This window comes from Filicampus tigris, chromosome 13, assembly GCF_054856515.1.
Source record: "Filicampus tigris isolate MCC_2025a chromosome 13, RoL_Ftig_1.0, whole genome shotgun sequence".
Lineage (NCBI taxonomy): Eukaryota > Metazoa > Chordata > Actinopteri > Syngnathiformes > Syngnathidae > Filicampus > Filicampus tigris.
Window position 1 is genome coordinate 3,757,698 of NC_141229.1, and position 18,309 is coordinate 3,776,006.

At 43.0% G+C, this 18,309-nt stretch overlaps 2 protein-coding genes across 2 annotated transcripts in view; one reads left to right on the forward strand and one right to left on the reverse strand.

Moving 5' to 3' along the window:
* Positions 1-325: 325 nt before the first annotated feature.
* On the forward strand, positions 326-7,214 carry pccb (propionyl-CoA carboxylase subunit beta). The gene is made up of 14 exons (XM_086049512.1): positions 326-591; positions 1,336-1,455; positions 1,523-1,591; positions 1,703-1,759; positions 1,835-1,948; positions 2,453-2,563; positions 2,855-2,963; positions 3,045-3,165; positions 3,574-3,655; positions 4,398-4,521; positions 4,602-4,810; positions 5,640-5,738; positions 6,072-6,171; positions 6,833-7,214. Exons 1-14 carry the CDS (start codon positions 370-372, stop codon positions 6,952-6,954), a joined length of 1,659 nt encoding a protein of 552 aa, XP_085905638.1. The 5' UTR covers positions 326-369; the 3' UTR covers positions 6,955-7,214.
* A 1,414-nt stretch (positions 7,215-8,628) lies between these two features.
* Positions 8,629-18,309, reverse strand: part of stag1a (STAG1 cohesin complex component a) — a 30,386-nt gene continuing 20,705 nt past the window's right edge. The window contains exons 10-32 of the mRNA XM_086049510.1: positions 17,821-17,944; positions 17,646-17,744; positions 17,485-17,564; positions 17,158-17,265; positions 16,918-17,032; positions 16,189-16,306; positions 15,985-16,088; positions 15,049-15,141; positions 14,666-14,959; positions 14,364-14,434; positions 14,108-14,276; positions 13,380-13,472; positions 13,131-13,305; positions 12,911-13,050; positions 12,398-12,499; positions 12,173-12,321; positions 11,188-11,316; positions 10,899-11,101; positions 9,897-10,065; positions 9,706-9,822; positions 9,508-9,622; positions 9,323-9,403; positions 8,629-8,690 (exon numbers count right to left, since the gene is read on the reverse strand). Of these exons, the coding sequence (XP_085905636.1) occupies positions 8,667-8,690; positions 9,323-9,403; positions 9,508-9,622; positions 9,706-9,822; positions 9,897-10,065; positions 10,899-11,101; positions 11,188-11,316; positions 12,173-12,321; positions 12,398-12,499; positions 12,911-13,050; positions 13,131-13,305; positions 13,380-13,472; positions 14,108-14,276; positions 14,364-14,434; positions 14,666-14,959; positions 15,049-15,141; positions 15,985-16,088; positions 16,189-16,306; positions 16,918-17,032; positions 17,158-17,265; positions 17,485-17,564; positions 17,646-17,744; positions 17,821-17,944 (2,872 nt within the window). The 3' untranslated portion in view covers positions 8,629-8,666. The remainder of the gene's footprint in view (positions 8,691-9,322; positions 9,404-9,507; positions 9,623-9,705; positions 9,823-9,896; positions 10,066-10,898; positions 11,102-11,187; positions 11,317-12,172; positions 12,322-12,397; positions 12,500-12,910; positions 13,051-13,130; positions 13,306-13,379; positions 13,473-14,107; positions 14,277-14,363; positions 14,435-14,665; positions 14,960-15,048; positions 15,142-15,984; positions 16,089-16,188; positions 16,307-16,917; positions 17,033-17,157; positions 17,266-17,484; positions 17,565-17,645; positions 17,745-17,820; positions 17,945-18,309) is intronic.

The window sequence follows — 18,309 nt, forward strand, 5'->3', positions numbered from 1 at the left end:
AAGCAGAAGTACCACGTAAAACGTGTGGGAATAACTATCTATATGCCCCAAGTTTTGAACTCAGGGGACCAGAAAGTAGAATAGAACTTCTAACATAGAAATTCTTACAATGTACTCAAACGTGTATGGCTCATCAAAAAACAAACAGAACACACGCGAGTCGAAAATGAGGTATGTACCTTACAGAACTCTGGGAAAATATTAATAAATTAACCCAATATCTTGTATTGATATAACATAAGTCCCGCCTTTTCCGCTCTGTCCGTCAGTCCAATTGGTTGAAAAAAAGCACCCCTCGCTTGCCATTGGCTCGTATGAGCCGCTGATCGTTTCGGCTCGCCTTCTGTCACCGGAGATGCACGCGTAGCCATGATGGCGGCCTACAGTGTTGCTCGGGGAAGCCGCGGATTGTTCGATGGCTTGCGGCTGTCGCTCAGGAGTCTGGCGCCGGTCAAACATGGCGCGCCGACGCTCTCGACGAACCGGCGCTACTCGGTCAGCCACTTATCCGTGAGGGAACGCATTGAGAAGAAACGTGCGGCGGCGCTGGTCGGGGGAGGTCAAAAGAGGATCGAAGCACAACACAAGCGGGTGAGACGCTAACTTTTATTACGTCTTCATGGAATTGGGAAGACGTACTGACGTCATTATCCGACGCAGAAACATGACGTCATGTTTATGGTTGCGTCTTAGGGTAGTTTTGGGCAACCTCAATACAGAATGCTGTGTGTAAAGGTGATGCCATGGAACATCAGGAAACTGATTGGGTCACTGTGATGACATCACTAAAAAATCAAAAGCTAAAGACACTTGGAAAGTTTTCTACTTGTTTGGTCACATCATTCACAAATGTGGAATTGTCCACTTTGGTAGCATCCCCAATAACATCCAATAAATCGTTTTTTTGTTTGTTTTATTTGTGGTGACATCACTACCTAAACAATCGTAATAAAAAGCGAAACATACTGGTGGAGTTTGTGTTTTTGGTGATCAACAAAAAAAAAAAATCCAAGAAAAAGCTAGACACGGGTGGGGTTTCCACATATCTGGTGACATCACCCCCCACCCCACAAAAATGATAAAAGAAAATCTAACTAAAAAGCTCAAGTCATTTGTGGAGTTTAAAATCTGAATGAAAAGCCACCAAAATTACCACTTCCACCACCACCCGAAATAAATAATTAAAAAAAAAACTGAATAAAAAGCCAAAATCGCTTGTGGTATTTAATTTACATTCTCTCCTCTTATGATTGTTGTCACACTTTTACTGGTGCACTTCTGTGGCGCCATTGTCACAGAAACGGCAAATAAAAAGCTTGAAGTGTGACCCTGCAGGGCAAGTTGACGGCTCGAGAGCGAGTGGAGCTCCTGCTGGACGCCGAGTCCTTCTCCGAGACGGACATGTTCGTGGAGCACCGCTGTTCCGACTTCGGCATGGAGCAGGATCAAAACAAGGTGGCCGGCGTCGTCGACCTCCTCTTCCTGATTGTGTGTGATGTCACTTCCTGTCTTGTGCCTGCAGTTCCCCGGTGACAGCGTGGTGACGGGAAGCGGCAGGATCAACGGCCGGCTGGTGTACATTTTTAGTCAGGTGCGGCTGTAAAGGAATTTCAGAGCCCTACTTTTTGAAATGTTAAGTTGATGGGGGGGAAAAAAAAAAAAGGTCTGTGACTCCTTAACATAACGATATATTGCTGTTCAGGATTTCACCGTGTTTGGCGGCAGTCTGTCTGGAGCTCACGCGCAGAAGATTTGCAAGGTAAGCACTCGCCAAGTTGGATTTCGAGCAAATGCGTTGCCGTTGGTTACATGTGCGCTTGTTGTCGTCGTTCAGATAATGGACCAGGCCATGATGGTGGGCGCGCCCGTTATCGGCCTCAATGACTCCGGAGGCGCTCGCATCCAAGAGGGGGTGGAGTCTCTGGCGGGATATGCAGATATATTCCTGGTAAGAGGCACTTATGAATAAATACTCAATAAATTATGTATCAAATGAAATAAATGTGCACCAAATATAAAAAAAAGACAACTAAATGTAACGAATAAATACAATATTCACTGTACAGTCCAAATTTTCTTGCAATTATTCTTGTGGGAAAAGTATTTTTTTAATGTATACATTGGATACCCGCTATTCATAGGGTTTAGGGCCCAAAATGATTTTAATAACGCCATAGCCCCCCCGCATTTTTTTAATATACTAAAAATTATGTTCAAATGTAAAAAAAAAAAAATAAAATAAAATAAAATATATATATATAAATATATATATTATTCAGACTATATAAAGGACACTGGATTAAAAGGCGCAATATCAATGAACGATTTTTGGGCACAGTGTACCGCATAAAATCGGTTCGAGGTCAGCATAACCAGAATCAATACATAAGGCGCATCGGATTATAAAGTGTGTGTATATGATATAACATGATTTATGTGTGAATCCTTCCAGAGGAACGTGATGGCGTCCGGTGTGGTACCTCAGATCTCCCTCATCATGGGACCGTGCGCGGGAGGTGCCGTCTACTCGCCCGCCCTGACCGACTTCACCTTCATGGTCAAGGTGAGAAGATAACGTGCTACTTGGGCTAGTCACTTAATTCAATTTTATTTCTCAGGACAAATCTTGTTCGTACTTGTAAAAAACGTAACAAGAATAATTGAAACTAGGAAATGGATAATTCTCCGTTGTTTATATATTTACAATGTGGAATTTCCAATGTTACACAATGTACAATACAAAATATGTGCATGTGAATTAAAACACTTTTATCTGTCTACATGTGTTGCGCCACTTTTTTTGTGTTCAAATAAATTGCTTGTCAAACCGCTAATTGCTAGCACGTACACGCAGGACACGTCATACCTGTTCATCACGGGCCCTGACGTGGTCAAGTCCGTCACAAATGAAGATGTCACTCAGGAGGAGCTGGGCGGAGCCAAGACGCACACCAGCGTGTCCGGTCAGCAAACTTGCCGTCCTTGTCATTGTTTTGTTTTAACCTCTGAGGAAATTTCAAGCGTCAGTTGTGGTACTCGTCCAGGCGTGGCGCACCGGGCGTTCGAGAACGACGTGGAAGCTCTGCTGCACCTGCGCCACTTCTTCAACTTCCTGCCGCTCAGCAATCAGGACACGGCGCCTGTCAGGGCGTGTCACGACTCCAGGTAGACAAAACGGCTCGGCACCATTTCACACTTTTTTTTTTTTTTTCGGCGCTGCGACACGCAGTTGTGAAAGGACAGGGAGAGTGGAGGGAAAATCAGAAACTATATATAAAAAAACTGACTCTAATTTGTTGCTAGCTAGAATTTGTGAGGCAACCCCCAAACAAAAAAAAAACAAAAACACCTACATCACTTGCCTGAATACAAAACCTTAACCCTGACTTGTTGCTAGGCAGAATTCGTGAGGCATAAATTTGTACACTCTTTGAAAAAATAAATAAATCTCTACGCAAAATAGTTTTCAGCCATTAAGCTTTTTTCGCTATTCATTACAAATGCCATTTGCCGCAATGGCCCCTAAAAAAAAAAAAAAGTGTCTGATTTTGTTTTTGTCTGCCGTTGTTTTAGCGAGCGAATGGTTCCGATGCTGGACACCATCGTCCCGTTTGAGTCGACAAAGGCCTACGACATGTTGGACATCATCCACGCTGTAAGTGGCCAAAAAAAAAAACACGTCACGATCATGGCAAATAAAATGAGTTTGCCCGTGACTACATGGTGGTGGTGCAATACAAAAAGTATTTTACTTTTGTTCCGTAAGTCGATTTTCAGGTACCTGTGCTTTATGGGTACTTATTTTCATGATGATTTTTTATTCGTCCTCCCTACATTTTAAAACAAATCTGTGATTTGTACTCTTAGTGAAAATAGGCTGGTTATATTGTTTTCAGTTATCGTTTGGGTGTGACTGATTTTTTTTAGGTGGATTCCGATATTTGGTAGAATAACATTCGGATAACCATTTATTGGCCGATTAAAAAAGATATTGAATAAAAAGTTATTATTTGGTTCCTTAAAGGTTATCTCAATAAAGATATCAATTACAGGAACATTTGACTGTTTAACAATACTTGGCCCTTCACTACTTATTTAATTTTACAATGGAAAAAAAAAAAAAAAAAGAAGATTTTTGCCGATTTTAAAATAGCTAAAATTGGCTGATTAAATTCCAGCTGATTTTGGTTGGGCCCTAGTCGGGACTTTTTTTTTTTTTTTAAATATTAATTTTTACTTTTGAGTTACAGCATCCGTACTTTGATAATGATGAAGTTGAATCAACACTTTTCATCGGAGTTTTTTTTTTCTGAAGCTGAGCCGCGATTGGTCGAATTTTTTGAGCTTGACTTCCTCTTTAAGTACAGCGTGTGATTTACGTTTGCCACCTTTGCTAGATAGCGGATGAGAGAGAATTCTTCGAGATCATGCCCGACTACGCCAAAAACATCGTGGTGGGATTCGCCCGCATGAACGGGCGCACGGTGGGAATGGTGGGCAACCAGCCCAAAGTGGCCTCCGGTGAGTCAACACCGCCGCGCACAACCTCGTTCGTACGAGTAGCTTCCATTTGAAACATTTGTGTTCTTTTTGGCGGTCAGGCTGCCTGGACATCAACTCGTCGGTGAAGGGCGCTCGCTTTGTGCGATTCTGCGACGCCTTCAACATTCCCATCGTCACTTTCGTGGACGTGCCGGGCTTCCTGCCTGGCACGTCTCAGGAGTACGGCGGCATCATCCGCCACGGAGCCAAGCTGCTGTTTGCCTTCGCTGAGGCCACCGTGCCCAAGATCACCGTCATCACCAGGAAGGTGAGCGACTAAATCTTCAGAGAAGACAGATGTTGTATTTGCCATTATGGAGCAATAGCAATGTTTTTATCCGTAGCAAAATTTGATATATCAATAATTTAACTGAATCATTTTTGGGGACTATCAAATCATTATATTTAATATTTTGACAACTTTATTTAGATTTTTGGGTATGATAATTATTCAAATTTAATTCATCTTTGTTTATTTGAATGATGGCATGGGTGATGTATTTAATTTTAGGAGAGCTATGTTATTTCTAGGAATATTTTGGATAATATTAGATTTATCCGGATGATCATTTAATGTGAATTTTACTATCACATTACCACACTATTTTGGGGTTGTTTTACATTTATTAGATTAAAAAAAAAAAACAATTATGTTTTTGGACACTAAATGACATTTTATTCGATATTTGATTTGGTGAACTTTAATGTTTGGTTGATTTTTATATTATAATTAAATATTGGAAACTTTAGTAGATTTTTGGGGATATTTTTTGGGGCAGAGATAAAATTAGATATGGGTAAACAGCTTTTTTAATTATTATTATAAAAAAAAAAAGTCTTTCAGTCTTGGGATGAGTTTTTTATTTTGGGGAACTTTTAGATTTTTATGATTAATCATTTTTGGAACTTCAGATTTACATTTTTTTTTAGGGACAATGGTTATTCTTTTTGAACAATGCAAATGAAATTCATATTTATGACAACTTGAATTTTTTGGGATGATGACTAGAAATGGGGAGGGGGCTTGTGTAAGAGAATATTTAGCAAGATAGTTTTTTATTTGTTGGCATATAATCGTAAGATTTGCTCCATTGCAGGCTTACGGTGGTGCGTATGACGTGATGAGCTCCAAACACCTGAGAGGAGACGTCAACTATGCTTGGCCCACGGCTGAGGTGGCCGTCATGGGTGCCAAGGTACAAAGCCTTCCTTCACCCTTCTGGAACAGCTGAACTTTATTTGGACTTAATCAGAGGCACTTGAAATTGTGGCAATTGTGTGGTGACTCCCATTTAACATTCCACGTTCCCAGGTAGAAGAGGGTGCACACACTTATGCATCTACATTGTTTTTTTTTTTAACGTCTCTATTTTCTTTCTCCCACTTGATTTGTACAGGTTAGATTTATATTAATTGTAGAAAAAAACATTTATCTTAGTCTCATTTTTATACCAAAAAAAGCCTAGCATTTGAACAGGGCTGTGTATAGACTTTTTGTTTTAATATCCAGTGTACTACTTGTGTGTTAGGGAGCCGTTCAGATCATCTTCAGAGGGAAGGAGAATCAGGCCGAGGCCGAAGCGGAATATGTTGACAAGTTTGCCAACCCTTTCCCCGCCGCAGTTAGAGGTACCAGCTAATTTAAACGCTTTCCTTCTTCACAGCAATTTTTTTTATATGATTTTATATGATTATTCGTTTTTTTGTTTTTTGTTTTTTTTTATTGCCTAATTTCGAAAATGATTTTTTTTATTATTAGTCAGTAATACAACTATTTTTTTGTCAGGACTAATTATTTTCTATAACTTGTTTGGCAATATTTAGATTTTTTTTTTTAAAGGACTACTCATTTGGTATATTTTGTTTTGGCGATAAATGACTATTTTTGGGAACTCTTTTTTTACTATAATAAAAACAACTATATAAAAAAAATCCAAATGAATATTTGGGTTAATCTTAGATTATCTTTCTTTAATGTTAATAACATTATTAACATTAAATTTATATTTTGGGGAATTTTATTTGTGTTTGTCGATCATTTTTGGGGACTTGATATTAAATCATTCGGACAATGATTTAAAAAAATAAAAATAAATATTTGACTAATTTTTATCTAGTAAATTTAACATTGATATTTTGGGAAACTGGATTTTTTATATGCTTATCTTAATATTTTGCTAATGATAAATATAGTATTGTTTGAACGGTTGTATTTAAAATTTTTTTTTTTTTTTAAATACAAATTCAAACGCTCCCCCGGAACACAATTTCTGTCATACTTGTACGGCAGGTTTCGTGGACGACATCATCGAGCCGTCCACCACCCGCAAGAGGATTTGCCGAGACTTGGAAGTGCTGGCCAGCAAGAAGCAGGTCAACCCTTGGAAGAAGCACGCCAACATTCCTCTGTAAAACATTACATCCTTTGTTTTTTCCCCTTCCTCTCCACTCAACTGGAAGCCTGGAGTGCATAAAACATATAAGCAGGTCAATCCCAGATCGCATCTGTACAATTTTTTATGACATTGTCATTATCAACTGATGAATTGCATTCATATTATCATTCTTCACTCCTCATGTTTGGATTTAGGTCAAGCAGAAATTGTGCCTTTTTAATCGCAATACAATAAATTAAAGACTTTAACAATAAATTAAAGACTTTAACAAAATCGTCTCTTTTGTCTAATTGGGCAGTAGGGCCTCTGGCAGGGGATGAAATATGAAAAGAATTTTGAATAACCGACAACCTAAGTGGGAAAACTCTCGCTGATTCGTGAATCGCCAACTCATCTCACCATTTTTTTTCTTGTTACTAGTTAAATGTTACTTGAGTGCATCTGTGGCAATTTTACGTCCCCCGGACGACAGGTTTTGTCAAATTCTTTAAGGCTTTTGATTAGTTTTACTTTATTACACAGTGATATTTAGTGATAAAAATGTCACTTCATGTAACCTATAAACAGGTGTCAAATTTATTTATGTTCATTACTCAAGCTGAAGTATAAATATTAGGATTTAAAAACATTTCTGAAGTTGAAGTATCAACTCAAGCTTATACTTACAAGGTTAAACAACAGATTCAAGAATTATTAAGTATCATTTTTTTTCCAAAGATAATTTCAGAAAAGGAAAAAAAAAAAGAAAAAGTCTAAAAAAAAAAAAACGTGACTAACAGTGAAAAAGATTTTCCAGATGGAAGCACTTTGAGGAAAACAAAACCACGTTTTTTTGGGTGCAAAAAGAACACAACTCCGTAAATTGAGTACACATTTTATTTTCTGAAAAACAATTGAAGGTCGACCGGAAAAAAAAACAAAAAAAAAAAAAAAACGAAACAAACCCCCAAAAAACAAGAGGCTTTTTAGAGCACGTTAGGGCTCCGCGGACCGTCTGATATTTACACAAGCAAAACCCGAAGACACATTCAAACAACATATGTGATGCACCGACACGAATCAAACACTGTCTGTAGCGGCGAGGAAGCGACAGCAAATACTGAAGCAGTGAGGGGACCGAGGGGAGGGGGAAAAAAAAAAAGGTGAGACAAGGAAAAAGATCCGAAGAGAATGTTCGTATGTAGGCCACCATTTGGCAACAAATGAAAAGAATACACATTCGAGAAGAAAACGCTGTACAAACAAACACTTGATTTTTAAAACTTTTCGTACTAAAGCTACAGAATTAGAAATGTCTTTTTCTTGTTTTAACTTTACAAAAACTATTTGTGTGCAGAGTAACTCCAAGATCGGAACAGGATGGTGGGCGGGGGCGAGTGATAAGAGCACAGATATAGACCATGTAGAGTTGACATCCACTCTTTGTTTGAAATGATGCGGATGGGCCAAAGTGCAACACGAGGGAAGGGAAGGGCACGGGGGGGGGGGGGAGAGGGGGGCGGGGGCTGTACAAATTGGAACACCTGGCCAACACTTTTCCAAACTGTCCCGGGGGGAAGAAGTGGACCAGGTGTCCAGAGGTGAAGTACTTGTACAATACCTTCATCGGAAAGGAGTGTGACTGACAGCTCACGTGGATCCACTCCACCGACGCTGTCTTTTGACTTCCTGATCAGAAGGCGCAATTTGATTTGATTTTTTTTTTTTTTTTTTAAACCATTGTTGTCATCAGAACATGGGCATGCTGAACCCCTGCAAAGACACACAAGCACCACAAATTCACAAAAACGTTCATGCAAATACTGGATGGGAAGGAGAAGCCCTTAAAATTTTGGATGCGTAAAGAAAAAGATAATTACAACTTCATTCTTGTGATTAGCTTTCTTTGACCATTGGGACTTATTGCGAGGTGCGTGGTATCAATTTTGAATTACTTACAAAATAGAATTTCTTGCCCTATAAAAGCTTCCTAAAAAAGATGTTCTTAATGTAACCAGTAAGGGCGTAATGAAAACCCATTTCAATCATGAAATAGGTTTTGCTTTTAAAGGGAAGTCATATTTTTTTCTGCACCTTCACTAATCTAAAAATGGCATTCTGATTAATATTGTGTTTGTGGAATATCAGTTAAGCAGCAAAATCTCCCCAATTTGCGCCATTTTGTCATTTCTGTTGTTGCTCAGGTAACGACCAATTATGGCTCACCTGTTTTGTGAAGCTGAGCCATGATTGGTGGTTACCTGAGCCCTGAGCAACTGTGATGTCATTTTCAGTTGACAGAACTGATATGGACAAAAAAATCTGAATGCAACTAGTGGGCCTGCATAGAACATGGACATGGAAAAAAATATTTTATTGTGAGAGTTACTGTATGAATTGCTTACCGACTCGTCCTCAATCATGGCTGCCGAGTCGAAGAAATCCGGTCTTAGTTCCGCTCGCTCGCGTCTGTTCCTCGATGGCGGCTGGCGGGGGTTGGAAAAAAATAAGAAATTCATCCAGTCAACAAGACAACGACAAAAACGAAATGGCGCAATAAGGCGCGGCGGCGGACGGCGTCGCGACCGACCAGGTCGATGACCATGGTGTCTTCGAACTCCTCGTTCATGTCCTCCAGTTGGCCTCGCGATGACATCATCACATCCTCGAAGATGGGCTCGGCGTCATCCTCCATCAGCCCGCGCCTGAAGCCAATTTATTGATTGCTTTCCAGTGTTTGTTAGGATACACGGAAAGCTGGCGGTGACTTTTTCGCGGTCCAACTTACACTGTCTGCCGGACGCCCTGATTGCTGCGTGACTTGATGTAGTTCATGGCCGTCCGGTCCTTCCTGCTCACCTCCTCCATCTTCTGCTGGCCCAGCCACGACATCTGCATCTGAGGGCTGAAGGCACCGCGCCGTCAAACAGACCCGCAAAAGGCGGCGAAACTATTCCGCAAGCCGGCGTCTTCGCTCACTTGTGCACAAAGTCGTTCTCCGAGCCGGGTTCCGAGTCGGGGTCGGGCATGTGTTCCGCCGGCCGGTTCTCTCGGAGGACGGTGGAGGTGAGCTGAGGGGTTTGCAGCGCGCCGGGTGTCGGCAAGGTGTCGTTGCGCATCAGCCACGAGCCCTCCACGCTGCTCTCCTCTGCAATGTCGGGAAGTCGACGTGAGTACGGCAAACGCGCTCTCACCTTACACTCCATTCAGGTTGGGGCGATCAAACGACCTTTCTAATTAATTCAAATGTATTTCTCAGGATGATTTTTTTTTTTTCTTTTTTTTTTAAGGAGCTCCTATTCAAAAAGAGGACAAAAACAGTCAGTGTTGACAGTTTAGTGATTTGGTCACTATACTGTATAGCGACTTTTTTGAGCCCTCTAGCTAGGGCTGTGCAATTAATCGACATTCAATTACAATTGCGATTATTACACTCCACGATTACAAAATCGGCATCATCGTAAAAAACAACGATCAATATGCATTTATCTCCAACGCACTGTTTGCACAAGGAAAACTCAAGTCATAATCTATACATTTGCAGTTGTATAAATCATAATTTACACGTTGGCACCTTTTTTCATTTTATAAATTTAGTTTGGTCCAAAAGAACTTCCATGCATTTGCCTTTATATTATAAACATTTTCTTGTTTTGTACCAAAAAAAATAAATGAGCGTTTGAATAATCATGATGTCAATTATTAACAAAATAATCGTGATTAATATTTTTTTCATAATCGATCAGTCCTACCTCTAACTACTATTTCTCCCCCCAAAAAAGAAGGGAACGCAAATTTAATTCCTGCAAAGATACAGACAACATGAACTGAATAATTTTGACATTATTTGTGTATGACGGAGAAGATCCCAATGGAAAAATATCAATCACACCTAACATCAAGATTTTTGTAATAATAATCCTAATTATAAAATATAAACATCAAGCAAAAAACATTTCTTTTCACATCGTCCAGCCCTACCCTCGATGCGTTTCTTGTGGAGCGGCGGCCGTCCCTTCTTGCTGCGGACCGAACCCGTCTTGCTGCTGGAGCCCGACGTGACCGACATGTGATCCTCATCGCCGCCCGTCAGCAAGCTGTTCCTGTACGAGATCAGCGGCAGCCAAACGTCCTCCCGCCGCTCCGACATGGACTCCGACATGAACTTCTCCAGGTACGAGTGACTGGCGAGATGCGCGGCGTTTGAGTACGGACCCACGACACTTGCGTCGATCAAATGCTTGGTCCCACAAGTTGGGAAGTTACTTACACTGTCTTTTTGTCTTGGCGGATCAGCTTGGAGGAGAACTCGCTCAGAACCTCCAGGAAGGCCAAGTTAATGGGAGGAAAGTCAGGTCCTCGAGGATTCTGGTACTTGAAGGCAAACTCGATTCCATCTCTGACAAGGGAGAAAGACAGAATGGAATCGTAAGAAAAGACAATTTGTACGACAACCAAAATAAATTCAGTAACAGTAATGCTCTACCACACACTTGTGTTCACCTTTTAATATAAGTTCTTTTCAGTATATTTTTAAAAAACTACATTTATAACTGTGGAAATGATATTTTTCGGGATGAATTTAATATTGTATTAAATTATAACTGGGGAGCTTCATATTTACTACAAAAATTGGTATTTCTTTGGGAAGGAACTTTTGTTTTTTGTCATTTTAATAGCAGCATGTTTTGTTAATGGTGAGCAAATCTGCCTCGCAGGTGTGAGATTTTCAAATCAGGCCTTTTCGTGTGGAGTTTGCATGTTCTTCCAGGTGCTGGCGCGGGTGCCTAAAAACGTGTTTGAGTGAAAAGAAATTGTCCATAAGTGTGAATGTTTGCCTGTCTGCTGTATATATGCCCTAACGATTTTGTCGAGTCGACTATGTCAGGATGTACCCGACCATCGCCGCCTAAGAAAGGCTCCAGATAACCAGTGACCCTTATCAGGACAAGCACTATAGAAAATGTTAAATAATTGAGAATTTGAAGTTTTACTTTTTATTTTAGTCTCGAGGACCCTTTAAAACAATATTTAGTGAGTGACTTGAATTGTTTTTTGGGTAGTTTCATCTCATTTCGAGCATGGCAGAAATAAAAAAGAGAAATAAATATGCAAACCAGTTAACAAAACCAGAATCAAACTAAATCAAGCTTTTTTCCTTGGTTTCTTTAATGTGCCGCCCCCCACCAAAGAGGGTCAAGTGTCTGCTCAGCACAAGTGCAAAGCTGAAGCTGCTTATGCGCCATCGAGCTCACTTGTGCAGCGTGGCCACCGCCTCCCTGGTTTTGATCTGATCCAGGCCGAAGGTGAGTGCGAAGCGGCGGGCCAGCTCCTTGATGCCGCTCACGTGCGACGACGTGCGGTCCAGGTTGGGGCCCTGGTCCTGCAGCAGCTCGTTGAAGAGCTAAAAAGACGCACAATCAAAATCAATCAATGATGTGTGTGGATACAAATATGAGCGTTGGGACCGAATATCTGACCTGCTGCAGACTGAGAATGAGGGTCTTGGCACAGAGAATCTTGTCAGTCTGTCTCGTTTTACTCAGGGTCTCCTTGATGATGTCGCCGTAGTCGTTATAATACTAAAGAAATGACATACAAGGGCCAGTGAGAAAGACACACTGGAATGGATGAAAGCCATAATATGGAAAATTGACACACGAAGTCAACCCAAACATATTTTTTTCACGAATACAAGGCAAGGCATTCTGAGAAGTATTGCGTTTGTGGAATAAGAGTTAATCCACCCGTTTTGAGCCATCTGTGTGTGCGGCCATTTTGTCACTTCTGTGGATTGAAAATGACACCACAACTGCTCAGGTCTCAGGTAACGAACCAATCGCGGCTGACCTGTTTTGTGAAGCTGAGCCGTGATTGGTCGTTACCTGAGCCCTGAGGGTGTGTGATGTCATTTTCAGTCGACAAAATGGCCGCCCCCTGAGATGTCTAAACGGTGGATTTTGCAGCTTTACGGCTGACGGATGAGCAGTCACCTTCATGTAGTGTTTGAAGATGTCGGCAGCCGCCGGCATGTCGACGATGTCGTAGATGATGAGTTTGCAGAAAGCTGCCAGCAGGTTCCTCCTCTTGTGCAGGGCCTCGATCTTGTTGGCCTCATCCTCCTCGTCCCCCTCTGACAGGCCATCAAATTCAATATTCAGCTGACTTTAGCGCCTGACGCGCCCCGCGCCCCCTTTTCGATCCCCCTCGCACCCATGCTCTGGCTCTCGTCGTCCTGGTCGATGAAGACGTGGTCCAGGACGAAGTTGAGCAGCTCGTTCTGCAGCGTGCCGTCGGGGTTGAAGACCAGCGGCTGGAGGCCCTCGCGGCCGCCGGTCGTCAGCTGGTGGCTGAAGATCATCAGCAGGTCGCAGAGGAGCATAAAGGCCTACGCGGGACGGATCGCAGGAGGTGGTCGGGAACGAGGAAAAGGCAAAAATCCAGAGCGTTCTGAAATTGTACCTGCTCTTTGACGGGCGTGTTGACGTTGGACAGGCACTGCTGGCACACGGCAAGGAAAGACTTGACTACTCTCCTGAGGGCCAGCAAGTCATCCTACATGAACATACACGAGTAGCATTAAAAGAGAGTCCATTTCTTCAAATACAAATAAATAAATAAATAAATACGACCTCCCTCTTTTCAACAGGAAAAAAAAAAAACAGGCAGGAATAATCTAATTCCACTAATAGCATATTAGCGGAGACTGACCGCATGTTGCAAACACGCTCCTTGTGCAGTAGTAATTATGATCTTTACCGAGAATCTTCTTTTTTTTTTTTTTTTTTTTTTTAAATTCTTTGAAAATCCAGTTACACCTGACAAAAATTGTCAGATACTGCTAGCATTGTTGACTATTATTCCAAAGGTTTTTGTCCAAATGCAGGCCTCCCACCTACTGGACAAGACCCATTTGCTTTGCAGTACATCAAGCAAACCACAAATTGTGGAAATATGGTACCTAACACTTGCTCAGGGATCCATCCAGGGTTGCCCTCCCATCAGTCTCACTCAATCAGACCCCAAGCGGTTGCTAGTAATCACACTTGCTGTCAATCAATTACTGTGTGAATGGCTATTAATCAATCCACTTGTGACCTAACACTTTGGAGAAAAGTCAACTGTATTATGAATGCTTCATTCAGTCTCTCCGTCTATCCGAGTGAGTGGCAAGTGTGCGAGTGTGGCACCTTGCTGGGAGCCCCCTCTGTGATCTTGACCAGCTGCCAGAGGATGGAGTAGTGGGAGCACTGCAGCGCCTGCACGGCTATCTGCTCCGGCATGGAGCCCAGCTCGATGCCCGCCTTCAGCAGCCGGTAGCAGTTGCCGAACAGATCCCAGCGCGTCAGGTCGTGAGCGCTGAGGGGGAGGCACAGCACGTTGAGGGTTACGTTAAAAAAACGCTTCCGGGTACTGCTCGGACTGGAAGTAATTTGAGAGTCTGACTTGTGGAAGGCTGTGAGTCTCTTGAGGGTGGATAAAACGTTGTAGATGTCGTCGTCGTCAGCCTCCTCGGCCTGCGATTCAACAGACAAGTTGGTGCAAATTTTGGGGGGTTTATTTGAGGTATTTATTTTCCTTAGGTGATGGATACACCTGCTAAACTAATTGGGATTCGGTGCCTATTGAACTATTTGGAGGAAAAAACAAACAAAACCAAAAAAACACCCGTATGGAAATCCATCTGAGAAAGTGTCGACATGCTTTGGTAGGTGCTGCCGTTTTGGTTAGCAACGCCGCCGCCTCACCTCCTGCAGCAGCTCCTCCACGGAGTGCGCGAAGCGATCCGTCATCTCGTCGATGAGCTGCGAGCGGGCGATGTCCACGCGGTTCATGATGGTGTACTCTTCCGAGCAGAGGATGCTGTAGGTCTTACTGCACGCCTCCAGCACGTCCGCCTCGATGTGCTTCTCCACCACTAGCCGGATCTGCTTGAGCAGCGCGTCCAGGTGCTTCTCCATGCGCCCGGCGCTGTAAACGTCCAGGTCGAAGAACTGCGGGATCTGCAGCAGGTTGGCCACTTTCTCAGAGTCGGCTTGGTACTGCGGGGAGACGAGAGGGGGGGGGGGGGACGACAGGAGGGTCAATGGCCGGACCCTTTCACGTGTGGGCTTGACAAGGATGATCTTACCTTGGACAACAGCATGGGCAGAGCCATGATGAAGTGCTCCGTCAGTTTGTTCTTGTCGTCTATTTGGGTCTTCCTCTCCTTGGCTGTCAGGACCTGAATGGGTGCCCGGAAACAAAAGAAGACTTCTTTTTTGCCTTTATCAAGAACAGGAAGGAGAAAAAAAAAACTCCTAATACACTCCATACCACAGGATAAATTGCTCAGGATCATCTTTGACACTATGCTGAATTTGATCGCAAAAGAGGCCCCCAAATTGGCTCCAATAGATGGCCCCCACTGGTTGGTGTGTGTGCACCCCTCTTAAAGTAAAAAGTCAACCTAAAAATGTCTTGACAAGAATACGTTCTATGCAGGCCCACTAGTCCAAACACGGCATTCTGATTAATATTGCATTTGCGGAATACGAGTTAATTAGCAAAATCCACCCGTTTTTGTCTAAGGGGGCGGCCATTTTGCCGCTTGCTGTCAACTGAAAATGACATCACAGCTGCTCAGGGGTCAGGTAACGACCAATTATGGCTCAGCATCAGAAAACGAGTGAGCTGTGATTGGTCATTACCTGAGCCCTGCGAAACTGTGATGTCATTCTCAGTCAACAGAAGTGACAAAATGGACGTCACCGCAGATGGCTGAAAACGGTTGGATTTTGCTGCTAAACTCCAAAAACGCAATATTAATTCAGAATGCCATGTTCAGACTAGTTCAATACAGCACAATTTTATTTATATAGCGCATTTCATAACAGCTAGAGCTGTAACAAAGCACTTTACAAACAATACAATAAATAAAAGAAACAATAACTGAATTGTCAAGAGGAAGGTGCATAGAACATATGACAAAGAATTTTGGGGGGTTGACTTCCCCGCCTTTAAGGTTGTTTGGTTCGAAATGAAAACATCCTGGCTAGCCACCGGTTTTAATGGTGGCGCGACCCACCCGTTTGCCAGTGCCTCTGCCCACAGGCGGATGGGCCTCTGCCGCCTGTCGGATGGTGCACACAGTCAGCTCGATTAGCGCGCTCTCCTGTCTGTCAGACAGCACTGCAGAGATGGACACATGAAGTTGGGGGGGAGGGGTAAAGGACAGAAATACTCCGCAAAAGAGTGAGCGACTATCGAAAGACCAAATACTGCGGCTTACACTCCTCCCCCTGCACGGGCTCCTCCAGCAGCAGCTCGGTCATACACTCCCAGTCTTTCAACAGCTCCTGAGAGCTTTCCCACAAGGAGTCCACCAGGTAGGCCGCATGCTCGTGAAGCTACACGTACAGACAAACAATAACAATCATCATTTAGGCAGTGAGGAAAATTCGAATCACTCGAATTCTGAAATAATTCAGACGAATAGATGCCTCCCTGAAATCATCAACGCCCTGATGTCACTTTCTAGGCCACGCCCCTTAAAGTCACACATCAACTAATGTGTATGTGTGTGACTTTTGTTTTAAATACACTTCAACAAAGCCAGTTTATTTCTTTACACTCTCTTTTTGTATTTAAATGAAAAAAGACAGTGCTATTTTCCTTTTATAAAACGAAACCAGTAAGTCGGGGAGGTATTTTGGGGGCTGGAATGGATTAATGGCGTTTCAATTCAATTCATTTCAACAGGGAAAAGTGACTTGCTAGACGAGTAAATAGAGTCACACGCTTGTATTCCTTCCGCGATTTAGTGGAAGAGCATCTCATTGTTCCGCCTTTTCAATCTAAGTCGTCGGCCGAGATAGACGAACAAAGATACATTATTTGCAGTAAGTAATTTTGTGACCAACTAAGTGAAAAGGGATTTCATGCCTTTATGATCTCTCACGGCACACTAATGTGATACAGTGGATTGGCAACAACTGGCCTAGAGTGCCTCCAATGTTACCTCACTCTCCAGGAAGAAGAGCACCAGCATGCGGATGAGATTCCCGTTGGGGCTGCTCCGGCCTCTGCGCTTGGCCAGCGCCTCTTCCGCCTGCGGGTCGTGACGACTGAATAGCCTGGCAGCAATGGGCAAAAAGGGCGCATGAAAGCAGAAGCACATTTTTGCTTGTTTGGGTTGACTTCCCTCCTTAAGGCCAAGACTATATCCAATTAAATGGCGTTGTGATCGCCGTGGACTCACTTCCGGTGCAGGAACTCGCCGGCGGCCACAGCCACGGGCCTGTGGGCAGAGTAGACCAGGTGGTAGACATTTTCGCAGTCCTCGTTGGACAGCGCGTCCTCGCTGCCCCTGGAACGGCAAAAAGCACAATATTGTCAAACATGGGACAAAGTAAGGAAAATAGATTTCTAATTGCTTGTCTACAAACATCAAGGGTGAAATTCCACACTGACTATTTTAGAAAACGTGTCTGTGAGATCGCTGCTTTGAATGTCACGTAACAGGGGGGATGTGGGCCAAGAGCCGCCATTTTGTCGGAAACACTGTCTGTCCTTCATGGTTACTTACTGCAGGATGAGCGTGACTAGCCGGATGGCCTCTACAGCCACGTCATACTCCTTGTCCAGCGTCATTGATACAATGCGGTCCTATTGTGACAAAAAAAGAACGGGCATGGCTGAAAAGGCTTTCACGCCACTTCCTATTTGTTGCCTTAGTTGTGCCGTTACCTTGAAGCGGTTGGTAAAGAGCTCGAGCTTGGGGAACAACTCACGGTTGGTGTACAGGTTCTGCAGAGCTTTCAGGCACTTGAGACGCACCTCGCCTTGCTGGAAGGAAGACAAAGACGCCAAAAGTGAGTATGAAAGGAACACAAAATTAGCCGGCGTTTTCCGCCGAACTCACCCGGTCGTGTAGCGTCCAGCCGACGTACTTCAGGTAGCTGTCATTGAGGAAGGCATCGCTGTACATCTTCATCCACACGCCAATCTCCTCGATGCAAATGGCTCGGATCTCAGCAATTGCGTCCCTGGGAGGCAAGAATCAGGAACGCCATTTGAATGTCAAACGCGTCCCTCTGTGGACTGAATCGAGCATGAAATGATCGTCTCCCATTCCCGTTCTCTCCGTTACGATCAGCAAAGTCCCAATTGTCAGCTGTCACTGAAAGTTGATCGTGAGCGATTATCCTGTAGTGTGGCGTGTTAAGTGTTGGGAAATGTTTATTTTTATCCCTAGTATTGGTTCAAATTCTTTGCACATTTTAAAAAAAAGTTAATCCCATTGATTCATTAAAACAAAGAACAAAAAAATCAGTCCGCAGAATCAATTTTTAACCGTTGCTTTTATTTTTAAAGATTCAAATTTTTTTTTCAAATTTGTTTTCAAGCAGAT

Coding starts and splice junctions, on each gene's coding strand:
- pccb (XM_086049512.1), top strand. CDS start 370: ATGATGGCGGCCTACAGTGTTGCTCGGGGAAGCCGCGGATTGTTCGAT. Junction 1,456..1,522: donor TGGAGCAGGATCAAAACAAG/GTGGCCGGCGTC, acceptor TTGTGCCTGCAG/TTCCCCGGTGACAGCGTGGT. Junction 3,656..4,397: donor TGTTGGACATCATCCACGCT/GTAAGTGGCCAA, acceptor CACCTTTGCTAG/ATAGCGGATGAGAGAGAATT.